Source organism: Halichondria panicea, chromosome 1 (genome assembly GCF_963675165.1).
Source record: "Halichondria panicea chromosome 1, odHalPani1.1, whole genome shotgun sequence".
Taxonomy (NCBI): domain Eukaryota; kingdom Metazoa; phylum Porifera; class Demospongiae; order Suberitida; family Halichondriidae; genus Halichondria; species Halichondria panicea.
In genome coordinates, this window is record NC_087377.1 from 10,861,402 (window position 1) to 10,887,871 (window position 26,470).

Here is a 26,470-nt window from a genome sequence, read left to right on the forward strand (position 1 = left end):
AGAAACTCTTACTTTACACTTCATTGATCCTTGTGCAGCTGTAGCAGTCTATACACACACAGACACACACACACACACAAACACTACCGTATACCTCGCTTGCACATGCGCACCGAGGCATAATAAGTGTTGCAATCTGCGCTGTGCTAATGACATATTCTGTACTAGGGTGAGTATAGATTAGGTAAAGACTTCAGAATGGATATTAAGCAACAATCCCATTTCCAGCTGGTAAAGACCCACTATACAATAAACATTAAGTGATCGTAGCTCGTGTGTTGTGTGAGGGTTATAATATAACTCCATTAAAGGGAACAACAAGAGGTAGGTCTGTTTCTGGTCAGGTTACTTCCCTGATTACGTGAGGCCAGGAGGGACAACAGCAACTTAGCCACAATATTTGCAGTGTCATCACTTTTTTAATTTCACAGTTTGTCTTTAATTTAAAAAGATTCACAACACATACAGGTAGAGGTATTTTAGGTTTTTGGCAACCAGAACATTGAGGATAGAACTGAGAATCGTCTCTATATCCAACACCTATATATATAATTTATATATACTGTCAATTCCACTAGCTTGAGCCATTGTACGTGCTCTGTGTCAAAGCAAAAAGGCATCAAACACTTAAAATGAGACCACATAATTATTGTGTTAGCATAGCAAAATTATTAACATTCATTGTAAAATACAAGATAATGCAAAGTTGAAACACTAGCTTACTGAATATTGAAGTGTTGTAGCTGTACATGATATAATTATTGCAACACCCACTCAGTCTAAAGAATCGGCAACATGCCTTCCCCATTGTAACTACCATGCAGCCGGAAGTGCCGGAACAATCGTACCACAGGCCCACCAACTGCTGCCAAAACACCTGCCTCGGCACAGGCACTGTCCAGTGTCCTCCTCAACAACGATACGAACCCTGGAGGGGGGGACACCCATCACTACCGACTCTGCAGTGTGGATAACACACCCATTACAACACGTACACCCATTATAACCAACTGAATGTGTAACTGTGCCTCTCCCAGTGACACTTACAGCCCCTTTTTTGGCTTTGACCGTATTAATTTTACTACTTAGAATTCCCCTCCTTTCTTACACCACTTTCGGCGTTTTAATCCGACGGTACGAACATACTAAAGGCATACTATGGAAACAGTGTGGAAGTTTTCATTAACAGCTAGTGTATGCTAGACAACTCACCATCAGTGTGTCAGCACTGGCGATAGCACCTGACCTAGCAGCTGCATGCACGCATGGTGAGGGTGGGACACAAGAGGGGACCAGACGTCTGGTATATCTGTACGTGTGTGTGTGTGTTTGGAAGGGTGGTAAGTATAAAACACAAAGCTAACTGGATTAAATGGGCAGAATTTGGCGCTCTCTGTAATCATCTCGATTGGATGGAACCGTGAGGCCGCTGAAGTGTACCATTTGACTCAAAAGGAATGCTAATAAGACGGACATTTCACAATACATCCGTTATTAAGGGAGCACCAATCCTGTCGTTGTTGGTCCACAAGCCACAAGTTTCGGTCCCTTTAATTTCCCGACTTGTTTCCCATTTGTCAAACCACTATGGCTAACATCACCAAAGCACGCAGTTAAAAAACAGGGGACATATTTTTCGGGTTAGCAGGTACTTCAATAACTTCAGCTACAGTCAGTCAAGAAATGGTAAGCAAACAATAACCCACATGATCGTGATGATGGTACTGTGTCCTTTGACTTTTCCATAATTCTGAGGATGCCTTCTCAGCTTTAACTGTACAGTTTTACCATGTGTTTGGTTCCTTAGGATCCTGTGATTCCCCTATCTGGGTTTCATCTTACATTTACTTGTAGAGTGTTTGTGACTTGTGCATGTAGCAGGAGAAGATTACAGAAACTGCTTCTGTAACTTGGTTCTAGGATTCTCCTTATTTAGTCAAAACATTCAAACAATATTGCTTATAGCAATTGCACGTACGTGCAGCAACGGAAAAGTGACGATCTAGTTAGAAGTGAACAAGGACAGCAGCTTCAAGTAACGAATGGTCTGGAGGAAGTGCTCCACCTGGCTGTCAGTGCCTGCGTAATGTTGAAGAAACCTGTCCATTGAAAGCGGTCTAGTAAACGGCGCAATAGCCACCATTCTTGAAATCATACAGGCACGTAAATGTTAAATTTGACTGAGTCACAGAACAAATTTTAAGTAACCCGAGTCTCTAACTGATTCTTTGTCCTTAAACAATTCTACATTTCAAGAAACTAGTTCCCTAATACCGTACGGGTAGAAAATTTCGAGGTGTTTTTAATTTCGCGTTTTTCGTGGGTGGCTGCAGAACACGAAAATTAAAACCCGCGAAAGGCTTTGTTTACACATGCGAGATAGTGACACACCCTAACTCCACGAAATTTACTACCCGCGAAATTTTCCAAATAAGACAGAATATTGAATTGCACGAAAATGTACACCCTCGAAATTTTCTACCCGTACGGTAATGGTTTTTGCAGTCATATACACAAAAGCCAATGTATATCTTGCTCGACTGTGCCATTATCGACCTATCTGACAGTGTGTTTGGTATACGTGGCGCTGTCAAGAGTTAGGTACGTCTATAGAGAGTGTACACCTGACTCCATCATAGCCTCATGTGTAAATTTATGTTCGCCCCCTAACACGTACTCTGCAGGAGTTATTATGTTACTGCTCAGATAATGGCAGTCTTATTTGTTTTCTCTGAGTATCTCAACAGGGAAAATCATGTATACACAGCAGTGGCGGATCTAGAAAAAGTGGTAGGCAGGTGCTGAGAAAGAGAAGCAAGGAGCCTCCCTTAAAAACAAGCGCGGTAGCGTGCAAAAATTGGGGTGTTAGGCCCCTTTTGACGTCATTTACGGTGGGTGCAGTCACTGTCATATCAAATTGGGTGTGCTTTGCGTGGTTCCTTTGAAAATACACTCATTGAACTTTTACCAGTCTCTATAGTGCAGCCATGACATAAGAATGTAAATTTAGGGAAATTTAATATGATTTTGATGGCAATACTGCACTTTTTCAAGAGGCCACCGTTATCTAACGGTTTGCAGTCAGACCTCGAAACCACAGCTATACATTGTAGGGTTACGGTCATGCATTGTAGCTAGCTGTTTAGAGACTTCTGTCGATACGATAGAGAGAGAGAGTTCGAATAACTGTGGCTATGCATAAAATTATATATATGTTCGAACAAAATGTTTTCCAATAGTTGAGTATCTGCAATAATTGAGTATCTGTCACCGTCACTCCGCTGAAAAAGTTTTTGTTGGCCGTGAGTTCGGACTTGAATAGAGCTACTATTAGCTTAGTGGTGTGAGCCGCTGTCCTCGAGAACAGGCGTTCAAAAATAGCAGGTGTTCGATAATCGGTTGTTTAGTCTACATGTTACATAGTTTTCTTATACAACCAAACCTCATTACAAGACGAGTCCACCATGCATTTAATATGAATATAGACCAGCAAACTTTAGCAACACCTGAGGGAGGGACTGTACATTTCACAGATTTACAACATGAATCAGGTCATTAAAATTAATGATCTTTGCCACATTAGTTGCAGTTTCACACACAACACATCCAAATGGTGCATCTCAACCTCAGAAATAACCATTGTGTGGTGGTAAGTGCAGTTGTATCATTGCTGAGCCAAGGTAGGTTTCAAGTTATGAATGGAACATAGATCTATACAACATGTTCAGTCCTACAGGCCACCCCAGGACTGGTGCTATAAATATATATACCAGTAGAGAGAACCACTGGACTGGGTTGAATACCAGAGGGCGTGACTGTCAGCTATGAGTGCACTGTCACTGATGATGATGGTAGTCGCTCAACAATATGGCGAGGGACTGCATTCAACTGTCCCAGCAGCGCATCCCGGATCATCTTAATTCATTCTGAACCTAATGGAGAGAGTGGTGCTTGTGGTGACTTTTCTGCCATGAGTGTTGGGGTTAGTGGAGATAACTACACCTCAAGACTCACTCTAACAGCAACTGCTGGGCTGAATGGAATGACTGTTGAATGTAGTCGGAGTGGTATAGTTATCGTCAGAAGCGGATACCTTAAGAACTGGAGGCAAGTATCAATTAATATTACAGTGCATCCAGCTTAGAGAGTAGATTACCCACACATTTGTGAGTAGCTGTACTTAAATGTAAATATCTTTCGATTGGAACATTTCTAAGAAATGGTGCTGGTACCAATGTGTAGGTGAATAACCAAGCTACAACATACCCAAAAATGTTTCAGGTTTGTGGTGATTAATATAGAACAACAGCAAATTGTTATTGTTGGTAATCGGTTAGAGTAATAAAACTTGTACAGCTAAGGTCCTAGACTTCATCACATAATTTTTCAATGGTTTAGGTTTCCTGACCATCCTTTATGGGTCTTACAAATGTCCACAGTGCACATAATTCATGATTAACTGGTTTTTAGGTACACTTTTGGTTAGAGTAATAACACTTCTGTAGCTTAGTTTTCAAATTTCTGTAGTAAGTTCACAGATAAATGGGCTACATTTTGATTTCATTGCTGAGATAACACTGAAAAACTACATATTTTACTATTTTCTACTGTTTTGATGACATCAGCAGCTGCAAACCACAAACCAATGATGCTTTCAACCACAAGCTTAATTAAAAGTGGGCGTACAGTTATTGTACGCCCACTTACGTGGGTCTGGTGGAATGTGAACTATGTATATGCTGTAGCACGGCCTTTCATTATTGTAGCTGTTGTAGCTGTTGTGTTTACAGCTTATTAGCTTTGTAAGCATAACAAGAACAATACATGAAATGCATTGCATTGAAAGCTTGCCATCAACAGTTGGAGTACGTCGTGGGTCTGGTGGAATGTGACCCTGGAGTCCTGGGAACAAACCCTTCCTCTCAACGAAGTGCTGGCTCAGTGGTTTTACCCAAAGAGTAGTGACCTACAGTGGTGTGGTTCTCGGCTCTGTTGCTACCATAACATGTGACCCTCGGTATAATGTTGCTAACGAGTACAACAGGACCTGTATATTAAGTGACAGTCACTGGTGTAAAGGGACCCTGAGATGTGAGCAAGAAACTACAGCAGGTGAATGATAGCTCTGCAAACTGTGGCCTATGTAAGTACTGCGCCTATATACACTCATTTGTGAATATTGTTGTACTATAGGAAACAGTTTTTCTTTTGTTGCTCTTGCTGTTATTCTGATGTTCCTGCATGCTGACCCTGATTGTTGAAGTCTCCATTGGTGTCCTCATTGTACTGGCAAGTGAACAAGTGCAGGAGGTCTGAGAACATAACTGAAACTGAAACTGAAACTGAAATGATGCTACCACCTGTGATATATGAAGAACCTGATGACATTAAACCAGACCCCTTCACTCAGGGTAACGTTGCTTATGAGCTACATTTATGTGAACGAAAGTAATTATTGGTGTTAGGAAATAATTATAGATCTAGCTGAATTTTTACTAGCCAGAATTGTTGAATTTAGTTAAGTCAAATAATAATTATACTTTTGCGTTCGCATATAATATAGTTTTTTATTGTAAAATTCTTAGCTGCACATGTTACCTAATTATATGTATAATACATTTGGAATCCTCATTACTGAGTCTACAAAATGGAGAATAATAATGGGGTGATGATAATTATACCGTGGTGATATAAAAAATTATATGCGAGCCATGCATTTTGGCCAATTTTATGGCTACGAAAATGTTATGCGATAAACTTATTATTTTAAATGCTTTTCAAATTTGTTCACCTCTTACTGTATATCAGCCTATATTATTCAACTCTATCAGCCTATTATTATGCCAAATTTGTTCACCTCTTACTTTATATATCAGCCTATATTATTCAACTCTATCAGCCTATTATTATGCATCGGTGCGCATGCGCAAGCGAGGTTTACGGTAGTATGTTTGTGTGTGTGTCTGTGTCAGTGTAGACTGCTATAGCTGCTCAAGGTATTCTGAAAGATTTGGGTACCCAGGAGGGTCTGTCATCTCTTCACCAAGCTTGTGTGTTAAAGCAAATTGAATGTAAATCGGAACAATCCCTATATATCTGTGAACAAATGCAACAGTTTTTGGGTACTCAGTTTGTATTCGGCACAGCTCGTAACACAAATTCTCACTCAACCTTTCAAGAATAATCTTTGGTTCTAATGTATAGAAGATATTACCATGATCAGGGGGTAATGCAACCAATACTGGCTCCTTCATACTTAGTTATTTGGATACAATATTATAGTGGCAGTAGCCATCACGTTAACTTCAGTGGGTATGATACTGCGTAAGTCACCAAGCGCTGCAAAAGCTCTTCTAATTGATTGTTGTGTTTGCGGTTACCGCAATCATGTTCACAACTAACCAAACTAACCACTCGCTGACTCAGCTAGACAAGTTCTACATTGGAACTTGACCAGGCGTTCTTTCAGACAACGAAAGGCTATAGAAGTGAAAACGGCTGGTTATCAACGTGAGAATGTACAAACATTTCAACTTCCAATAAAGAGATATGAAGCAGCTGATTGTTTTTTGTGGCATAAACCCTGCAACCGATACACAAAAGTTAGGACAAGCTATTTAATGTCTGCGCTAATTGCAAGCTGGAAGCTAACAAATACCGTCCACGTCGATAAAAATGCCAAAAAGAGCACATCGTCAAGTATCCTATGGCTAAGCTCTCTCCTATTAAATGGCCATGCAGTCGGAAAATTGAGAATGATTGAAAGCAGAGAATAATTGTGGACTGTCTTGAAACTTGAAAGAGAACAAGTGATACGATGTTCAACCATGCACATCCCACGGGGGTAATCACAGCTCCCTGTTCCCTGTTCCTCATCTGTGATATGAAAACTCCGGCTTTCGCGCAAAAAGTCATGCCAACCAACTTAGAGATCGAGATATACATATTTCCCTTACAGTTATTGTAGAGCTAAGTACTTGTACACAGTGTATGAGGTGGTCCAATTTGTCTATGCCATTGTGTTGTGTAACATTATCTCAAAATAGTTTCCTTTCTGGATAAAGCTTGAACTGGGGAAGCTTTGATATTTCCTGAACTAGATCTGCTGTGGCTCCAAGAGAGGATACCCCACTTAACTTTTCCCCAAGTTCTTGTACAGTTATGTTTTCTAGGCTTAGTCATAATTCAGTAAAAGTGATGGGCATGCAGTACAGCTCATGGCAGCAACTTTAAAAGAGGACATTTTATGAACTGATAATGATTCAGGAGTAAAAGGTCTAGTGTGAACAGACCATAAAACCACAACGCACTTGACAGTCACCGCCTACTGCTACTTTGAGTATGACAACTGTTCTGCAAACCACTGTATTACCAGGAGTGTATGAAGAGGAGCATGCGACTCCCATGCACATTCCATTCTACATCCCGGACTGAATCCGTCACTAACACTTGTAGTTGTGTAAACTGTTAGCCATGAATAAAATTAAATGTGGGCTGGAGGTACAAACCACAGCAGACCATGTGTGTGTATGCTGATATCATTTTTAACTAATTAACCACTACACCTACGCACCCACTTAAGATGAGGTCTGATAGTGACGTGGTATGACATACTCATACCGAAACCTGGTTTACACTATAACTGCTACAGTTGGATACTCCTCTTCATACACTCCTGGTATTACCTATTATAGATGGGTAGTAATTTTAGCGTTTTCAGAGTTTTCTCTGTATTTAGGGTATTAATTTTGGTGGATTTGTAGCAAATTCATTACCACAATATCTAGATTGAGTTTTAAAGTTGAAAGAAGTTTGGAGTCAGATACAGATGAAAAAAGGCTTAGCATACTCTCATGACAACTGTTCTGCAAACTACTGTATTATTATTGTTTCTACAGTAGTTATATACACCACATGGTTATCACACAACCCACACACTCATTAACAGTCAGGTGATTTTCACTTACAATTATAACTACGTAGTATGACACTGGCATGAAAAAGTATTATAGCTTTGTGCATTTGCTATTGAAGTGCATGGGAGTCAGATATTCCTATGCATGCACTCCTGATAGTATCAAAGACTAAATCTCCTGATTTGTGAAACTAATCTTCGTATTGTGTGGTTATGTCAGCATAACATTGGATTGCACATGCGCTAGTCTCACGAGATTGCAGGGAGGGGTCAAAGTGCGGCTAATTCATGAGTCATGATGAGAGAGAACTGTGCACGTGCGCAGCTTCAATGGAAATGATTACGTCAAGGAGTTTCAATAACATGTAGATGTCAGATGGTCGGATAGAACCGAGCAAGTCAAGTCTAGAGAGATGGCTTCTGACTACGTGGCTCCTTCACAAGCCTTTCGGGTGTTTATGCTCCAAGAGATTTGCCAGCACCTGACTCCCAACGATGTTGAAAGCCTTCTCTACACAAATCAGCTACCCATGCCAGACCTTACTGAGAGTAGTAAAAAAGTTCTCATGAAGCTGGAGATGCGGGGCAAGTTCTCAGCATCCGACATAACTCCTCTAGCAGATATGATGAGAAACATACAAAGAAACGATTTGGCTAAGCGAGTCGAAAAGTTTCAGAAGTCCAAAAGTAAGAAAGAACATAAGAAGAAGGAGCGTTGTGCAGCAATGGATGCTCATGATTATATGCTTCAGAAATGCCAGATCACAGCAAGTATAACAACTATTAAACTGCAAACAAAAATCCTTTTGGAGCAGATTGAAGAGCTAAAAAAAACTGCCTCGAAAATGGGTTATACAGAAGTGGAAAAAGTAATAAGAGACGCTATTGAAATCATTGAAGTGCAGTTCCAGGAGAAGCTGAAACTTGCCTCCAGTAAACTTCCCCAGCTGAGACAAGACAGTGTCGATTCCCTGGACAGTCCCCCATCTAGCCTGTGCAGTAGCGAGTATATTCTGGATGTTGTGCGGTCTCCAACGGGAACACTCGAGAGAGGACCTAGACCTTGTCCAGGTGCCGTATCCAAGACAAGGTCACTACCAAGAGGTAAGTATTTGGATAAGTAATTTTGTTATAACTTGTGTTTTACATAGACTGTATGAAGAAACCCTTGCTACCTCCAAGCATCTCCACACAAGTACAGGATTCAGACGATCATGGCTATGATTATGTGGCTCCTGAAAGTTTCTCACCCCCAAAAAGTGAGCATCTCCATTACAGCTCTACAGACATTGCCCCCTCAAGTAGACAAGATAAAAGCAGAGGACGTTTAGTCACCGGTCGAGATAGTCTAGCACAACCATCAAAACTAAAGCCAGTTGTTTCTCCCAAACCCTCAAAACTAAAGCAAAACTCTACCACCACCTCGACTAGTGACTACACAGGTGGTAGTGCAGACACCAGCACAGGTGATAGTGGGTTCGTAGACTCCGAGAAGTTCAGGAAGGAATGTCCTCCACGTCTGTTACCAAGACACAACTACACACCTCTTAAAGCTGAGCAGAGAGAAACTGTTGGTTGTTATGCAACACCTGAACCTCAAGGTAAACACTGTCACTAAATTACAATGATTACGACTATTGTATTTGTTTTGGCTTTGAAATGTTTTCATTTCTCACATAGATGCCGAAGTATGCCATGGCAAAAATGATTTGTATGTGAACATTGCAAGATAAACACTTTCTGTTAATAATGTATGTCATATAGTTAGTTATACCTATAAACATTCATGTTTATTTCACCCATTAATTTATTGATTGAGTTACATGTTACGTAAGTCAATCATCATCAACTGAAATACCAGGGAGACAGACTACCATAAAATACACCGTGAAATGTGATCAATCTCTGCTATAATAATTATGGAATTACTAGTACAGACAAGATATATACACTAAGCAGTTTTCCCCACATGCATGCATGTACTGAGATGGGAGCTCCATAGTTATACACCTAATTAATGAGGTGATTGACCTGTGTTATGCACACTCCCACGGCAACCTAAGAAGTGTTCAATGCAGAGCCATGCACCACTGAGGCTACTGAAGCCACTCACGAAAGTTCTACTGAAAGGCCTTCTCTCCCCCTTAACACTATTCCTAATGTGAGGTCAAGGGGGCCTTGTGGGAGGGGGAGACCAGTATACTAACACCCTCAACACACTATTATTATGGTGCATTAATTGCAGCTATTATAATAACACACAATACCACATGCTATCTTTTACCCAAACCAAACTATTGTTAATCCAGGCTCCCTCACACTTCCTGCTAACTACTTGTGTGGTGCTGCATTATAGCTTACTGAGGTTCCAGGGTGGCTTAACACTAGCTATTGGGGTTTGTCAAGTAATTGTTTGTGCTGGTATCGTGTAGTGCATTACCTTGACATAATTATGTAAAACACAATAGTGAATAAGACTAGAGTAAACATGAGCGTGATACAATAACAAACTTGTTCTCCCAATACAGATAATCAGCTACAGTGGAACCTTTGTTAACAAACAAAGGCCAGCTGCTATATAACAGCCAGGTACCCAGGTCCCAAATGAACAGTTTGTGTACAAAACAACCTCTCAACAAAGGCCACCTCTGTATAAAGGCCAAAACATTGTTCCCCAAAGGTGTTCGTTATAGAGAGGTTCCACTGTACTTACGAATCACAACTATAATAAGCATGCTTTTGTTAATGTACAAAATAATTATTGCAACAAAAGCATTTAAACACATAACAAAAGCATTTCAACACATAGCTATCAGTTGTTTTCCCTATTGTATAAAGCTTTAGAATATTATTATACCTCGGTGCGCATGCGTAAAACGAGGTATGCGGTAGTATGCTGTGTGTGTGTGTGTGCATGTGTGTCTGTGTAGACAGCTGCTCAAGGATCAATGAAGTGCAAGTAAGAGTTTGTATAGGCTTCTAGTCATGTTTCCTTGGATTTTAATCGTGAATTTGTAATGCCTAGTTTTGCTCGCCATGCATTGCAGCCTTTTCAGAAGAGTGCGTAGAAAATCTTGTCTACGGAGTGTTGCTACTTTACTTAGTAGTTAGCTCTGCACTAGAACGCTAGCTATTGGTAGCTGCAAGAGTGAGAAGAGAGCTGCAAGGCTCTGCTGATGCAGACTTGTGACTCTTTGGCATTGATCCTTTTTAACAACAATTATGGTAGACCATTACCCACTCTTTGAGTTTCCCTGTGATTCTGGATTCTGCCTGAGTTGCATGCAGCAAAATTATCATGTATATAATGTGTGTATAAAAGCTATTGCTAAAATAGGTAGTAGCTTTATGTTATGTAGCTTTGACACCTCCACCGAGACACATGCAAGCACAAAAGGGCGAGCTGCAAAAACCACGAGGATTCTCATACTATAATTATAATTATGTGTTTTATATATCCCTTATACCTCGAGGCTTACGCGACTGTGTAATAAAATAATATAACACGGAAGGGACTGCATGTATGACTTTTATTACACGCTTATAACCTTGACAACATGATATAGCTATAATTATGTCTTTATGTGTCATTTAACACGGTTGCGTAGTAATTTGCATGCACGTAGTTATACCAAGAGTATTTAAGATAACTGTTTTCATGCAGTTGCTAGGATATGGCCAGTGTGATAATTCCCTCTGATTAGAAAAATTTGATGTAGATAATTGTGTTGCTTTGTTGTATAATTAATATTTATTGCTTTTTAATAAGTGCTGACATCAGCGTTTTACATTCAAATTGCACAGGAAGCGACTCATCACCAACTGTGCAGATATTAGTTTTCCATATCGCACACCCGGAAGTATTATTGCACACTTGTTATTGCACACTAGGAAGTGATTCTTATTTGGAATAAAACGTTTTCAGCAGTGAGAGAACAAGAAAAACATAGTTTGCAATGTTTATCAGTCTCTTTTCTTGTTTTCTGATGCTCTGTATCACTTCTGTGCTCTTTTTGCAGTGAAGCTGAGGGTCAGGAGGTTGTCAGTGTTCATATTTAATGCATCAAACAGGCATCAGTGTTGGGAGTGGGTGCTTTGAGTGGAGTATTGCACATGTAGAAGTGTACTGCACCACCATATAAGCCTGTTCAGGCTTGTATAAAGTCGTTTTGGCTTCAAAAACGGTTGTCACACTTTTCTTCAGCTATAGCGGTGCATGTTTCCTCTTCTGATACACTGGAGCATGATAGAAAGCAAGCACATGCTGTTTATCCTTCAGAACTATCCATTTTCAAAACGGGTTGCTGGTTGTCAACGTTTGTCTTGTCTTTTTTTCTTGTCTGTTCTCTACAAAATCTTTAAGTAGCCTTCTGCAAGCTCTCTTGGTGTTCTAGAGTCTTATTTCTTTGTCTTTCTAGCTGTTTTCTTTCTCTTAAACTCGTCTTTAACTGGGATAACTCAATTTTGTTGCTACGCATTCTTCTGGTTGATAAAGCAACCGCATGTTGTGCATGCGCAGATTCAACCTGCATTTTGGTTGCCAAGCAATAAATGCATTATCCCATGGATACTGATGATTATCACTCGTCCGTGCCTAGTACATGTAACTGTCCGACTCGTGCCTTGCAGGCACTCGTGCAGTTACTGGCACAGACTCGTGATAATCTTCAGTATCCATAGGATAATATCATAGTATACAGTACGTACTGCAGTCCTAGTCATTTTTTTATATTACAAAAATGGTGAGGCGCTTGATAGGAGAGTAAAGTTGTCTTTGTATTCTCAAGCTAGAGCTAGTGCAAGACAGTGGGAGCCTTGGTACTGTCTGACTCCAACTATAGCTATTGAAAGAGCAAGCTTTTCCACGATGCTTTCTGAAAGTGAGCTCGCAACGTCAAAGGCATATATACAGAGAAGAGGGCATGCAACTCACGATGTACCAGTACCGGAGGTGGCGGGACATGTGTCATAAGTCACATGGCAATGGAATGTGTGGCTATACAATGTTTAAGTTAGGCTCTTGACCTTTAACCTTTTTTTAGAAATCAGTGTAGCTATGTGCCTGTGATAGATCTACTGTTGTGCTCTCTATAGCAAGCTCACATCACTTTCTATAGTATAGTAATCTCCAATATTGTAAACTGTGCATGTTATGGAAGACGGCAACTAACCTGAGTTAGTTAACCTTCCTAGACTGCTCTCCATAGTAGCCTATATGTACAGTGAAAATCACTATAGGTTTGATGTTGAATTTCAAGCTATTGAGCCGGGATCCCACTGGGATCGCTGATCCTTAAGTTAGTACAATCCTTTCACTACATGATAGCTAAATTTTAAAGAATATTACCGTGGGATTGCTGCTGCTTTGGCTGCTTGAAGATTCGCACTTTTCATGCACAAATCCTAAGTGTCTAAATTTTTGCTTGAGAAGTATCATGACCAGTCCTAGTCCAGCTATAGGTCCAAGACAACCCCTTCGAGCAAGAATTTAAGTGCTGCATGGGCGTATTGTTAAGAAGTATCAGATACCGTCAAAAAGATAGGTTTATTGTACCTAGATTTCATCTTCTTGGCGCTGCAACTGTTGGATGGTTTGCCTTCGCCTTTAATTAATTGACACTGCTAGTACGAGCGATACTACTGCTGAGAACTAGTTCTATCTATGCTGCAATCGATCGAGCTAGCTAGCTAGCTACCCGTACCAGATATTAAAAAAATTATCTTGTGCGGTCAAAGGTTACGCGTAGACGTTTTTGTGAACAGTTCTAAAATAGCTCTATACGAATTAAGTCGGATGATTCTGAGAATAGTGCGAGTTGCATGCAAGCCCTCTTCTCTGTATATGCCTTGGCAACGTAAAGCAACATAATTATAGTCATACTATGGTTGCTAGGAATGTATGGCAACGTAAACTACCAAACCCAAAGGGCGTAGCCATAAATCCCTAGAACCATAGTATATAAATAACGTAAACATGTACTATTAATAAATTATAAGATGCATGCAGAGTAGCACCATAATGCAGATGCATTTAACATTTAAAACGGTTATAAGTACAACATCAACCAGGAAATTTCAAGCGCCTTTATTCACCACAAAAGAAAGGCAAGTTATGTGTTGTGAAGAAAATGAAAGAGACATAATTATACTTGGAAATCTACTGATGGGGTAAAAAGACTCTGAAAATATCATTAAAATATCTGATTCATAGGTAATCTTGGTCTACACAAACATCAAGCTAGAACGCTAGAACTGCAAGAGTGAGAAGAGAGCTGCAAGGCTCCGCTGATCAAGGTGTCATACAGGGGAGGGGGAAAGGGGGGGGGGTATCTCCCCTAGCTCCAATTTCTCCCCCTAAAATTTACATTCAGGTACTCAGGTATATTAAGGACTGGGACCTTCAATTATTGCTGAATCAGCTAAAACGCAGCCACGCCCACGATTTTTAATATGTTTTGTGTGTAAAAATTTTGTGCAGCTACTGATCTTTTTTAGTTCTAAAAACGGTGTTCTAAACCTTCCTTTTAGCTCTTAATTCTTAGTGTAGTAGGTAGTTTAAAGGCTTAAGCAGACATATCTGCTGGGAGAGAGCCACTTCTTTGGCCAAAGGTGAGATTTTACACAAAACTTAGTCTTACAGCTGACAATAAGTGACATTTTTATTTTTATAGGCTAATAACTTACTCTAAATAGAACATGATGCTCTCTCCCAGCAGATATGTCTGCTTAAGCCTTTGAACTACCTACTACACTAAGAATTAAGAGCTAAAAGGAAGGTTTAGAACACCGTTTTTAGAACTAAAAAAGATCAGTAGCTGCACAAAATTTTTACACACAAAACATATTAAAAATCGTGGGCGTGGCTGCGTTTTAGCTGATTCAGCAATAATTGAAGGTCCCAGTCCTTAATATACCTGAGTACATAGATTGAAGAGTTAGAGGGATAGGAAACGGTTGGTATCTCGAGTAACATCCGCGCTACGCTGCAGTTTAATCGAGGCCATCACAACAATATCTATTTCTACACTCAGTGCATAATAAACTACAAGTAACTGTGCTTAGTCCGTGCAACTCACTTACATTTCAAGGTCTATACCTATTGTAGTTATACGTTATATGTTCCAATAGCTCTAAAACAGCCTTGGGAACATATGGAAAGTCTCTTTTTACTGGGTGTGGTCAGTCATTAGCAAGTACTATACGTGGCTCATGGACTAGGCGTGGTATAAATTGCTGAAAGAGATGATGTCTCGAGGAAACACAGCTTTGGGAGTTACCCGGCAAAAATGTGCTTAATAGCCTCGTAACGCGGATAATTTTCGAGGCTCCACTGCAGATTCAATGTAAAATCATCACGTGCATGCACCACTCCGTTTCCTATCCCTCTAACTCTTCAATCTATGGTTCAACTAGTACCTGAATTGTTGTTGGGGTTCATAGCTGGCAATTTTACATACTAACAGGGTATTGAAATCAGTTGACCTTTTTTTAGCAAGTTACTTTTCTTATTTCCTCCTCTACTTCAAAATCCTGTATGACACCCATTTAGACTTGGATTTTTGGCATCAATCGTTTTAATAACAAGCATGGCCGATCATTATACTCCCTGTGATTCAGGATTCTGCCTTTGCCATGCACAGCAAAATGCAAAATGTTCATCATGATATGTGTGTATAAAATTAAGCTATTAGTAGCTTTATGTTATGTAGAATCTAGCTTTGACATCTCCACCGAGGCGATCAGCACCCGCGGTGCTTTCATTATATAGAAGAGGAGCTCAGAAGTCTATCTGATGGCTTGATGAACTAGAGTACTAAAGTGCAAACCCTCGACATTGACAAGTTAGTGTGTAGAGCTATACGCACAAGCTTTTTGTTCGTTTTTGAGACTGTTTGCTAGTTGTATCCAAGGTGAGGTAGCTTAGGTAGCAAGTACTTTTCATTCAAGTGGGTATATAAATATAACCTTGTCTTTGCACAGTTTTTATTGTGTCACGCATCATTTTTACAGTGTATGTGGCTGTTGTCATTGTCCAAGCATAATACACACCCTTTCTCGGGACAATTAAAAGTCTGTATTATAATGTATCACACGGGTGACCATTACTAAAGTAGTCCAAAGTAAGTGACTCTTCATGTTATGTATGAAGTTACGTCCAACCCGTTCACTGGTACTTTGTGCGTCAGTTGCCTGGTTGGTATTCTAGTAAGGTGAAAAACCTTTGCGAATGAACCAAATTAGTTTACCTTTTGCAACCATTTTCTCTGGGGGAAACACGTACTACATTTGCATTAAGTGCGAGAACTGCTTCGACACAGAGATGGGGTGGGTCTTCCGTGCACAGTTTAGAGATATCTACTTTTGAGCTGGGACAGAATTTACCCATTAAGGAACTCCAAATGTCTGCATGGCGAGCTATACTCTGCACAATCTGGAAATCTGTCATAATCAGAAATTTAGTGGCTTACAGTGTAGAAGAGGACTTGCACTAGAACGCTGACTATTATACAAAACTGTATAGCTGCAAGAGTGAGAAAAGATCTCTACAAAATAACAGCCTCTAATTATGGACTTTGAACTTTTAGCCAAAATTCCCCCCATACAGTTATAAATATTCAGGTGCCCTCGCGGTGTTTTCATTGATTTTTTCAGGCATTCTAATTAATAACGATGTACGATGGTGTCGTGATAATTACCCTATGTTTTTTGTGTAACTCACCAACAGTGTGGAGAAATTTGAACCGGAATATATGAGCGCCATTCTCACTCGTTTCCTGAGAGTCAATCCCTTGGTACCTCGACTCAGTCACCACCTGCTCACTTCTGTTCATCAAGGCCATTAGTTTCCCAGACAACACCATGTCTGAGTCTCACTTGGTTAGCTCAAAGCAGCTACATGTACACCTCATCGCTAGCAGGTACTTCAGCTGTGTAGTGTTTTGCATGAGCAGTCCTTTCCTTGATTTTTGTGGCCATGTTGAAGAAAGTTCTTCACAGTTTTCTTCTCCCGCTTCTCCCTAAGACTGCGTCCTCCTGCTCCGATGTTAATGGTTTGTCATCTGCATCACTTTATACAACACCTGAAACAAAGTTTGTTGTACGTGTCACTTATTCAACTTAGCTAATGAACAGATGGATAACACGTACAATCTACAGAGCTGATGTTTTACTTAGCTGTCTCTGTCTACAGTATATGCATAGAGGTAGCCCCTTCTTTTTCTTTTTTCTGTTCTTTAGATAAAATACTGTTTTAACGTTCAATGAGATAAATACGGTAAATAATAAATTAATTGTTCACCCACGCGCCAACAGTAAATACCAGGCCCACTATTCAAGGGGCTGGAGTCGAGGCTAGCTAGTATTAAACTGTAAATTACGTGATCACTTATTTCAATGATGGGCTAGGTTTCAAAAGTCTAAAGTGCAAAGTGATAGTCTACCACAGAATAATGATTGATCTATGAGCCTAGTCTCGAATTTCAGTAAGAATACGAAGTTGGGGAGAGCTAGTTGGGCGGAGCCCGACCGTCCCTGACGGGAGGTCGGATTGCAAGCCTATCTGGGATTTGTTCTAGCGCCACTATAGTGGCGCCCTATCAAATTGCAGCATTTTTCACGTGCTTGGTTACAGTTCAACAGAACAAATCCCAGATAAGCTTGCAACCCGACCTCCCGTCAGGGACGGTCGGGCTCCGCCCAACTAGGGGAGAGCGTGGCCAGACTACTATGAGCCCCCCCTTGCCAAAAATCTTCCTACGCCACTGGTATACATAAACTTTAGTGACTGAGTGACCAATATTTAATTTGCATATCACAATCAGAACGGTTTGAAATCTACATATATACCGTATAGGTGGTAATTTCGGGGGACAAAATATTCGTGGTTCAGCAATATTTATACATTTCGTAGATAATATTTTTGTGGTTGCTGATTGCACTGCAGGTAAAGTTAGTCAAGGTCGCTTCATTCGTGGTCAGAGCTTCAACCACAAAAACCACAAATATTTTGTCCCCCGAAATTACCGGCTATACGATATATATATATATTTTGTGCAGAAACCTCCGCGATGTCCTTGAGGCTTCTAATTAGCTCTGCCAATGACTGCCATGCATTGCAAGTTTATTGTTGTGCTACCTTATTAAGGTGACATATTTTCGCGAGTATTAAATTTCTGCTATTTCTACGAATGAGATAAAATTGCAAAAATTTATACTTGCATATAATTGGAAAATGCAATGAAACCACTTGCGAGTAATTATAAACGCTATGAATAACACAATTTGTACGATTTAGCAGAATTTAATACCAGAAAAATGAGCTAAGAAGTGAAAACGTAAACAAATCTACCTGTGAAAATATGTCCAAACCCCATTACAGGTACCTAGTCCACCACTTAATATGAATATGGACCAGGCAGCACCTGAGGGACTGTACATTTACAGATACACACATGAATCAGGTCATTAAAATTAATGATCTTTGCCACATGAGTTGCAGTTACAGAACACATCCAAATGGTGCATCTCAGAATTAACCATTGTGTGGTGGTAAGTATAGTTGTGTCATTGCTGAGCCAAGGTAGGTTTCAAGTTATGAATGGAACATAGATCTATACAACATGTTTAGTCCTGCAGGCCACCCCAGGACTGGTGCTGCCAGTAGAGAGAACCACTGGACTGGGTTGTATACCAGAGGGCAGGACTGTCAGCTATGAGTGCACTGTCACTGATGATGATGGTAGTCGCTCAACATTGTGGCGAGGAAGTGCATTCAACTGTTCCAGCAGCTCATCCCGGATCTTATTAATACATATTCTATTTCAGCCTAATGGAGAGAGTCGTACTTGTGGTGGTTTGTCTGCCATGAGTGTTGGGGTTAGTGAAGATAACTACACCTCAAGACTAACTCTAACAGCAACTGTTGGACTGAATGGAAGTACTGTTGAGTGTAGTCGGAGTGGTACAGTTGTCCTCGGAAGCGATACCTTAAGAACTGGTTGTAAGTAATATTAATTCAAGTATAGTCAAAAGATCACATATTTTGATCGCGTCAGCTTCTCCTTCTCCCGCACAAAGTGTCATGGTGGATGTCACTTCCACCTCATTCCTCACTGTTAGTTGGACCCCACCCTCCGATACCAGCAATGTGGGAAGATACATGTTCACAGTGACTGGAGAGGATTGTGGATGTGAGAGTATGAATATCAGTCCTAGCACTACCAGTGTGAGCTGTTCTGGATGGACACCCAGTGGTCAGACCTGCTCCTTTGAAGTGAGGACTGTCTCTCAAGATTGCGGGTTTATCAGTGATTCTGTAGCACAAGGTATTTCTCTAAGAGGTGAGTTCCTTACCCGGGGTAGCTAGACACGCACTTTTTATATGATCGTTTCACAGTACCTTCCAGTCCAACTGGGCTACAAGTGATGACATTGTACAATCAGTACGGAAGTACCGACTACCTTGAAGTGCATTTCATGGGTGTGGTGAGTTAAATCAGTGGCATTTTCATACGTATAATTATAAGCATTATACTGCTCACATCCTAAGCAGTCCACCTCTCCACTTGGTGCTAACCTGGACTCCACTATCAGCTACACAGTCACATTAACAGGAACTAGAGCCACCCTTCAATTTAATGGAGTTAACTGTAACACTACCAATTACTGCACACTCAGAGTGAATGGGTCCCAAATTTCTCCGGCTGACCGCTATACTGTCAGTGTTGTTGCGTCTAATATCTTTGGCCAGGGGGCACCAGTTATCTTCGCAAATCTAGGTTAGCTGTATAAACTATATACGTATGCTGTAGCTTGGCCTTTCAGTTATGCATGTTTATTGTAGCTATTGTGTTTACAGCTTACTATAGATAATGTTTAGCTTTGTATGTATATAACAAGTAAAGTTATCAACGTTTCGTATTGAAAGCTTGCCATCAACAGTTGGAGTGTGTCTGGTGGAATGCGACCCTGAAGTACTGGGAGCAAGCCCTTCATCTCAAAGAAGTGCTGGCTCAGTGGCTGTACCCAATGGAGTGGTGACCTACAGTGGTGTGGTTCTCGGCTCTGTTGCTACCTTAACATGTGACACTGAGTACTACAGTATTGCTATAATGAGTATAATAGGACTTGTATGAGTGACGGTCACTGGAGTAAAGGGACCCTGAGATGTGAGCAAGAAACTACAACTACAGCAGGTGAATGCTAGATCTATATACACAAACTGTGGCCTATATATGTTATATCATTTGAACAGAATGTGAATGTTGTTGCTATAGAAAACAGTCTTTCTTTTGGAGTCTCTGTTGCTCTTGCTGTTATTCTGACGTTCCTGCTGACCCTGGCTCTAGGAATCTCCATTAGACTCCTGGCAGTAAACAAGTTTAGGAGGTCCGAGAATACAACTCTGCAAACTGAAACTGAAATGATGCCACCACCCGTGATATATGAAGATCTTAATGACATTAAACCAGACCCCTTTACTCAAGGGAACGTTGCTTATGAGCTAGTAAAGCCCAACTGACAATTTACTTTATATAAAAAAAAGTATATTAGCTACTATTACAGTAGCCTGTCCAGAATATTTGCATTATGCACTGTTTAGTTAATTAGTTAGGATATCATAATTATGTTTACTACACTCTTGTCTTTGGATCGTTTTATATTGTGTATACCGACTTAAAATGAAAGCACCGCGGGTGCTGATGCCTCGATGGAGGTACCAAAGCTATACACACATCATAATTATCATGATGAATATTTTTGCATTAATTTTGCTGTATACAAACTCAAGGAGTGGGTAATGATCGACCATGATGGTTGTAAAAACGATGCATTTGGGGGGGGGGAAGGTTCACCCCCCCCCCCACTAGATAAAACCCTGACAGGAGGTGTGTCCACTAGTATACCACACCCACTACACACACAGTATTAGGGTGGAAGTTTAATACAAGAACTAACCTTCTCTTTCTGTGGTTTCTAGTATCTTTAGGTGATAAAGGGGGTGATCGTAAAAAAAGCAAGAATTGACTGCAGGCCTCATCAACATGGTAACTCAGTTCAATACTACACACACTTTTTCAATTTCGTTACCTTAATGTTACTATTACAGACAGGTAGTAATTTTAGCGTTTTTAGATTTTTCTCTGTTTTTAGGGTAGATATATAATTATATTAGTACATAGATTATAGCACATATATAATTATAGGAAATGCTAATCCAATTAATGTGTATCAACACACTACAGCTGACAGTAGTTATGACCATTGTAAGTTTGTAACACATTGGCGTAAGGCACTCTGTGCATGTCAACTTTCAACTACATGTAATTATGAGACAAGCATGTAAACAAAATGCTATGTTGTAGGAATGGTATGATGTCGTTGCGTACTGAGTTAAATTAATGTTATCGACATTCACAAAAGTTAAGGGTAAATCCATTTAGGTGTAAGCGGGGGTGATTGTAAAAGTGTGTAACTAGCTATCAATTATCTCCAGAAACTAAAGTCTTTCTTTGAACCTTAGCCATTAGATATTCTTCAAATCTCTCCTTAACTGCTAAAAACTAGCAATTTTGGATGTGCAGATATCTAATCACAAGACTAACTAAGTCCCAAAGTTTAGCCAGAAAACGTTGGTCTTTCTCTCCCTAACCAATTAGTGCGATTATATATATACACACTAAAAACTATAACAATTAATCATCACAAACCCACCACCACAGCTTATGTTGCCATCGAAATATTTTTGGATATGCTGTAGCTTATTCATTCACCTACACAATGCCGGGTATCCAATGCAATCATAGGAATAATATTACTACTCACAAATTGGTGGTAATTTACTCTCTATAATTATATAGAGACATGGTTGAGCCCTTGAGCCACTAATAGTCAGCCAATATGAGTGCATGTGTGTGTACTGTAACAGTTAGTGTTTTATTGAGCTTACTTACAATGTCATGTAGATCTATACATATATATACATGTACATACTAGTTTCTTTATAGCTAGATCTATACTAGGTATGAGTACTATAGTGTGTTATAGATGCTATACAACTGGTTATTTAGAGGTTTAACTAGAGGCCTCTAATAGTGGTTCCTTAAGCTCCACAATAGTGAATGTTGGCTTGCTTGTTGTGTTTGAGCCCGTTAGGATGTATGGGTCCAAATGACATGTTTCTTTTTGTGGTTTTGAAGATAATGCGCCAGCTCTTTTTATGAGCTTCTTGAAAGCTGGGTACTTTAAGCAGAAATTGTAACAGTGATAAATTAATATCAGTAAGCATACAGCAAATGCACTGCCGACCATGCAAGACGTAAGAATAGCTTGCCCCTTGATTTTATGTGTTTTGTTTGAAAGAAGAAATTGTGAGGACAATGTGAGAACTAGCAGATTACCGAGAAAGAATAGTTCAAGACAATTTTGGAGTTTGTTTCGATAGACCTTTGTTATTTGGAGCGTCATAGACATTAGCAATACCAGAGAAAGTACGAGGCTTATTAAGAATAAGTTTACGGCTTTGTTTCTAGTCACATTCAAAGCCACAGCAGTTAGAATAACCAGTCTAATGAGTAGTTGAAGTCCACTCCAATAGCGAATGTTATTTTTGTATGGTCCCTGATAGGCATCTAATAGAGGTTTCACTTTGTTGACCCATCGCAGTGGCTTGTGATGTGAGTATCGCTGGAGAAATGGTGCCGTTAATAGCAAGATGGTGAATGGCAGTATGTGAGCTAATAATGTGACAAGCCCAACAATAAAGAGCAAGCTGTGTGGCCACTCTAGGAATTGGTACCTGCCATCAAGCAGCCAGAGAGTGGTGGGTGTGCCGTTGACGTTTGTGAGCGTGATTGGTGAAAATGTATCGAATGTTGTTCGTAACAGTTTAGCATACGATAGTAGGAAGAGTGTAGCTAGAACTGATACTGTGTTTGAGCCAGTCCATTTAGAAACGGTAATAGAGTATCTACTGATAACAATCAGTAAACCTACCAATGCCCAAATGTACACAGGGAAGACAAACTGCAACCAAGTTTTGTAGTATGTGTTTAGCCCTTCCACAAAGCATGTTTCTATTCCTAGGTCGAGATTTAGCCAAGCAACAAAAATGGAGAGAACATATATAGGTTTACTGTTGCTGTTAGCTGGATAGAAAGTAGTTTGTGTTGCTCCTACAATATTTGCATAGAAGATGAGACCATTGATAGTTCCTGTAGAAACAGTTAGGTTGCATTTAAGCAATACAACAATCAACACAACTCCAGCAAGTGCAAACGGTATGAGTAGGAGAAGGTAGACATTGGAGCATTTCTTACACTGGGATGTACCTAAAACTAGACTGAGACCTGGTGGACAAGTTCCACACAGGATACCAGTGCGATTGAAGTCACACTGCTCGTGCTGATTACGTGGATCAATGGTAGTGTAATTGCTTTTACAGTAGTCAAATGGGCAAGTTTGATGTGCAGTGACATGTCCACCATAATTACCAACCCACATTGACAAGGCTTTGTGCAATTGTCCATCAGTTACGCTGCAAGTTACACCCTTTTCAATGAGATGGCTGGTACAAATGCACTTCCCAGTGTTACTGTCTTGTATAAAGCCAGGCAGGCAAGCTTCTATCCAAACATCAATTATCACTGGAATCACTTTTTTCTCCCAATTATATAGTTCCACAATTGAATCTTGAATTGTCAAAAACAATGATACAGTAGCTTCAGTTTCAAATGTATCGATTGAGTAGGATACATTTTTGCACTCTAAACCTAAATCTTTAACTTTCCAAGTGTCTGCAATGCTGTTGTTAGTGTTTTTCAAATCTGCTCTCACAATGCAAGGAGAAGAATAATTGTACTGACCAACGCACACAAGTGGGACTTGAAAAATTTCCCCAGGGAAAGTCCTAATCTTTAACGAGTGTGAGCAACTATGTGTTTGTGGGAAATCTATAGAACAAATGCACACTTTGTTTGGAGGAGAGGAAATTGCTGAGGATGTGTTTATTTCAGCAATGTAGACTTTCGACCAAAAACTTAATGGGCAATTTTCAAGATTTCCACCAAAAACTGAATTTCCTCCAAATTTGGCTGTGTTATCCATCATTGTAACTACGGTGTTATCCATCACTTGTGTGCTAATAAAGCATTTGTCTTGTATTCCACAACTGTGCCTGATTGCAATACCTCCACCTACACCATCAGCCTTGTTTCCATTAACAATAAGATGATTGAATGTCTGTTCGTCAAATTCGAGAAAACTAGTATGAATTGTTTGTAAAACTGAATTGGTAATTTTGATTGAGCAGTCAAAAAAGATTCCACCTCCATCTGATTTTATAGCAGAATTATTTTCGATGTTAACGATGCCAGATATTGTTAGCCATGATTCAAAAAGGTACAAAGCTCTGCAAGTGTTGTTCACCATACTCACATTACTAAGCAGAAGTCCCTCTTGCCTATGAATAACAATAACACTACCTTCTGTGTCACCATGGCTGTTTGTTGTAGCAACCTGGAAGATTGAGTTACCTTCAAATTTTGAATTTTTGATTTGACTAGTGTGACGCGTTTTAGATCTAAAATAAAATGCTGCTCCACTTTTAGCTTTATTTGCTGAGAATATACAGTCCTGGACTTCGTACAAATACTCAACAATGAATATAGCTCCGCCATATTTGGCAGCTGAGTTAAGTATAAAAGTAGTTTTAGATATGACAATTTCAGTGTCTTTGATGTATGTAGCACCGATATTATCGTCTTCAGACACATACATTGCACCACCATCAGTAATTGCTGTGTTGCCAAAGAAAACAGACCTGATAATTCTTACTGTAACACCGTAATTATAATATTGAGAATAAAGATAACGATGGGTAGAGGTATGAAAACCCGGCCAGTATGAGCTCTGAAATCTAAATGAAGAGAAAAGATTTTGTGAATGTAAGAACTCAGTAAAACTCTTGTAATCCTCTAGTTTCACTAGTACAATCATTCCTCCACCAACAATCGCTTGGTTATTGCTAAATGTGCAATTTTCTATGTCAAGATGAATACTGTGTTTGAATGAATCAATCACGATTGCCAGACCACCTGAAGTGCATCCATGAAAGTCTTGTGCATTTCTTTCGTGACAGTTTCCAATGCCATTTGAAAAATTGGAATTTACGATTTGAATGCTGCTGCTGCTGCTTTTTTCTTTGTAGGCGTTAGTGAAGGCGTTAGTGACAAGAATGTATGCATTTCCTCCCATCATCTCTTTGTTCTGTTCATTGTTGCTACCATTTATCATAACATGATCAATCTGTAATTTCCACTTTTCATATTCGCCGAAGTTAATTACTAGCAGACCAACTCCTAAACTGTTGCTAATTGTGATGTCACTGGCTGCCATCTCTGGTACGTTCATGACACCGATTGAGGCTGTTGTCTCCACTAGTAAACTCATCTCCTTTCTCGGGAGATGGAGGCCATAACCACAATTTTGTATCTCAAAGTGTTTCAATGATAGTGACGAGACACGAAAGAACAAGAAACTAATCGCAAATCCTTGTGCACAGTCAATCAGAACTTGCTCTACCCCTCCTTGAGACACATTGAATTGAGCAGGTAGACCAGCAACAACTGCTGATACATGAACGTCGACGTCTGAATCCTTTCCATTCAGCTCTCCGATGATAATCCAACCTCTTTCACGAGGAATGTGAATACCCGGCAGAAAATTCAATGTTATGTTTCTGTTTCCATTGATACTTGCATTACCTGTGGTGGCATTTGATACAAGGTCAGATATAGTCACACACTGGTCTTGGGGTATGGAATGAGGACACACTGACATTGTATCCGGTCTCACCCAGTACTCAATAGCTATTTTAAGTCGACCATCATCATCGTAAACCCATGAGGGAAGAGGATATGTTAAAAACAAAAAGATTATTGTCGACGCAAATAATTTTTTTCCCAGCATACTTGGTTCAATCGATGTACGTTGTCTTGAATAACGTAAATTATAGTACACCAGTGAATGCAAGCTATCACACAGGACAGTTTAGCTGAACTACAACGAGTTGAGTTACTACTGTGAATTAAAATTAACAAGCATGGGCTATTCACTAGATTCTAAGTCATGACACCATGCATGAAACAAAAGCTATTATGACTGAAAGCATAAGCTGATAATAACTGATAACTATAAATGTACATGCCATTACTTTCACTTTACAATTGGGCCTTATTCCCAATGCCATTCAGTATCAAAACCATTGGCAATGGTTTTGATATCTTGCTCTTTAAATGTAATTTGGATGTAGGGAAGTTTAATATAGATATTCATGTGTATCATAATTAGCAGGCAGTCCCAAATGATATGCTTAGATTCTATTCTGGGTATGGCCTATAATTATATAGCAAAGGAAAAATCTAAATTTCCGGTACCATATCAGGATAGTGTAAAATTTCCTGTATATAATACTTTCCTTTATGTGTCCACACATCTCTTGAACTTCTTCAGGATTGGTAAAACTGTACGGGAAATTTTGCACTATCCTTCAGTATC

At 39.8% G+C, this 26,470-nt stretch overlaps 3 protein-coding genes and 2 long non-coding RNA genes across 8 annotated transcripts; 3 read left to right on the plus strand and 2 right to left on the minus strand.

The window, feature by feature from the left end:
* Positions 1 to 667: 667 nt before the first annotated feature.
* Positions 668 to 17,157, minus strand: LOC135346980 (uncharacterized). Its single transcript, XR_010398171.1, has 4 exons — positions 17,086 to 17,157; positions 16,635 to 16,995; positions 1,213 to 1,309; positions 668 to 959 (listed from the first exon to the last, which is right to left on the minus strand). It is a non-coding gene; the product is annotated as an uncharacterized LOC135346980 (long non-coding RNA).
* Positions 3,565 to 20,552, plus strand: LOC135346511 (uncharacterized). 4 transcript variants are annotated; one of them, XM_064544157.1, is made up of 7 exons: positions 3,565 to 3,680; positions 18,543 to 18,914; positions 18,970 to 19,254; positions 19,311 to 19,399; positions 19,464 to 19,692; positions 19,856 to 20,109; positions 20,169 to 20,552. In XM_064544157.1, exons 1-6 carry the CDS (start codon positions 3,611 to 3,613, stop codon positions 20,047 to 20,049), a joined length of 1,239 nt encoding a protein of 412 aa, XP_064400227.1. In that variant the 5' UTR covers positions 3,565 to 3,610; the 3' UTR covers positions 20,050 to 20,109; positions 20,169 to 20,552. The 4 variants fall into 4 exon arrangements, with proteins under 4 accessions (XP_064400227.1, XP_064400220.1, XP_064400235.1 ...); XM_064544150.1 differs by having other exon boundaries at positions 20,191 to 20,552; XM_064544165.1 differs by having other exon boundaries at positions 19,467 to 19,692; positions 20,191 to 20,552.
* LOC135346934 (uncharacterized) lies at positions 3,689 to 5,592 on the plus strand. The gene is made up of 3 exons (XR_010398144.1): positions 3,689 to 4,107; positions 4,861 to 5,112; positions 5,194 to 5,592. It is a non-coding gene; the product is annotated as an uncharacterized LOC135346934 (long non-coding RNA).
* Positions 8,078 to 9,744, plus strand: LOC135346541 (uncharacterized). Its single transcript, XM_064544195.1, has 3 exons — positions 8,078 to 9,019; positions 9,067 to 9,516; positions 9,596 to 9,744. Exons 1-3 carry the CDS (start codon positions 8,329 to 8,331, stop codon positions 9,646 to 9,648), a joined length of 1,194 nt encoding a protein of 397 aa, XP_064400265.1. The 5' UTR covers positions 8,078 to 8,328; the 3' UTR covers positions 9,649 to 9,744.
* Positions 20,553 to 21,936: 1,384 nt separating the features above from the next.
* Positions 21,937 to 26,165, minus strand: LOC135345971 (uncharacterized). Its single transcript, XM_064543443.1, has one exon. The coding sequence runs from the start codon at positions 25,880 to 25,882 to the stop codon at positions 21,989 to 21,991; it is 3,894 nt and encodes a 1,297-aa protein (XP_064399513.1). The 5' UTR covers positions 25,883 to 26,165; the 3' UTR covers positions 21,937 to 21,988.
* Between the last annotated feature and the right edge of the window lie 305 nt (positions 26,166 to 26,470).

What these genes read in the sequence shown, in the direction of transcription:
- LOC135346511 (XM_064544157.1), top strand. Translation starts at nt 3,611, where the DNA reads ATGGTGCATCTCAACCTCAGAAATAACCATTGTGTGGTGGTAAGTGCA. An exon ending in CGATACCTTAAGAACTGGTT is followed by an intron (nt 18,915 to 18,969) that starts GTAAGTAATATT and finishes TGATCGCGTCAG; the next exon opens with CTTCTCCTTCTCCCGCACAA. An exon ending in ACAAGGTATTTCTCTAAGAG is followed by an intron (nt 19,255 to 19,310) that starts GTGAGTTCCTTA and finishes ATCGTTTCACAG; the next exon opens with TACCTTCCAGTCCAACTGGG.
- LOC135346541 (XM_064544195.1), top strand. Translation starts at nt 8,329, where the DNA reads ATGGCTTCTGACTACGTGGCTCCTTCACAAGCCTTTCGGGTGTTTATG. An exon ending in GACAAGGTCACTACCAAGAG is followed by an intron (nt 9,020 to 9,066) that starts GTAAGTATTTGG and finishes TGTTTTACATAG; the next exon opens with ACTGTATGAAGAAACCCTTG. An exon ending in TGCAACACCTGAACCTCAAG is followed by an intron (nt 9,517 to 9,595) that starts GTAAACACTGTC and finishes TTTCTCACATAG; the next exon opens with ATGCCGAAGTATGCCATGGC.
- LOC135345971 (XM_064543443.1), bottom strand. Translation starts at nt 25,882, where the DNA reads ATGCTGGGAAAAAAATTATTTGCGTCGACAATAATCTTTTTGTTTTTA.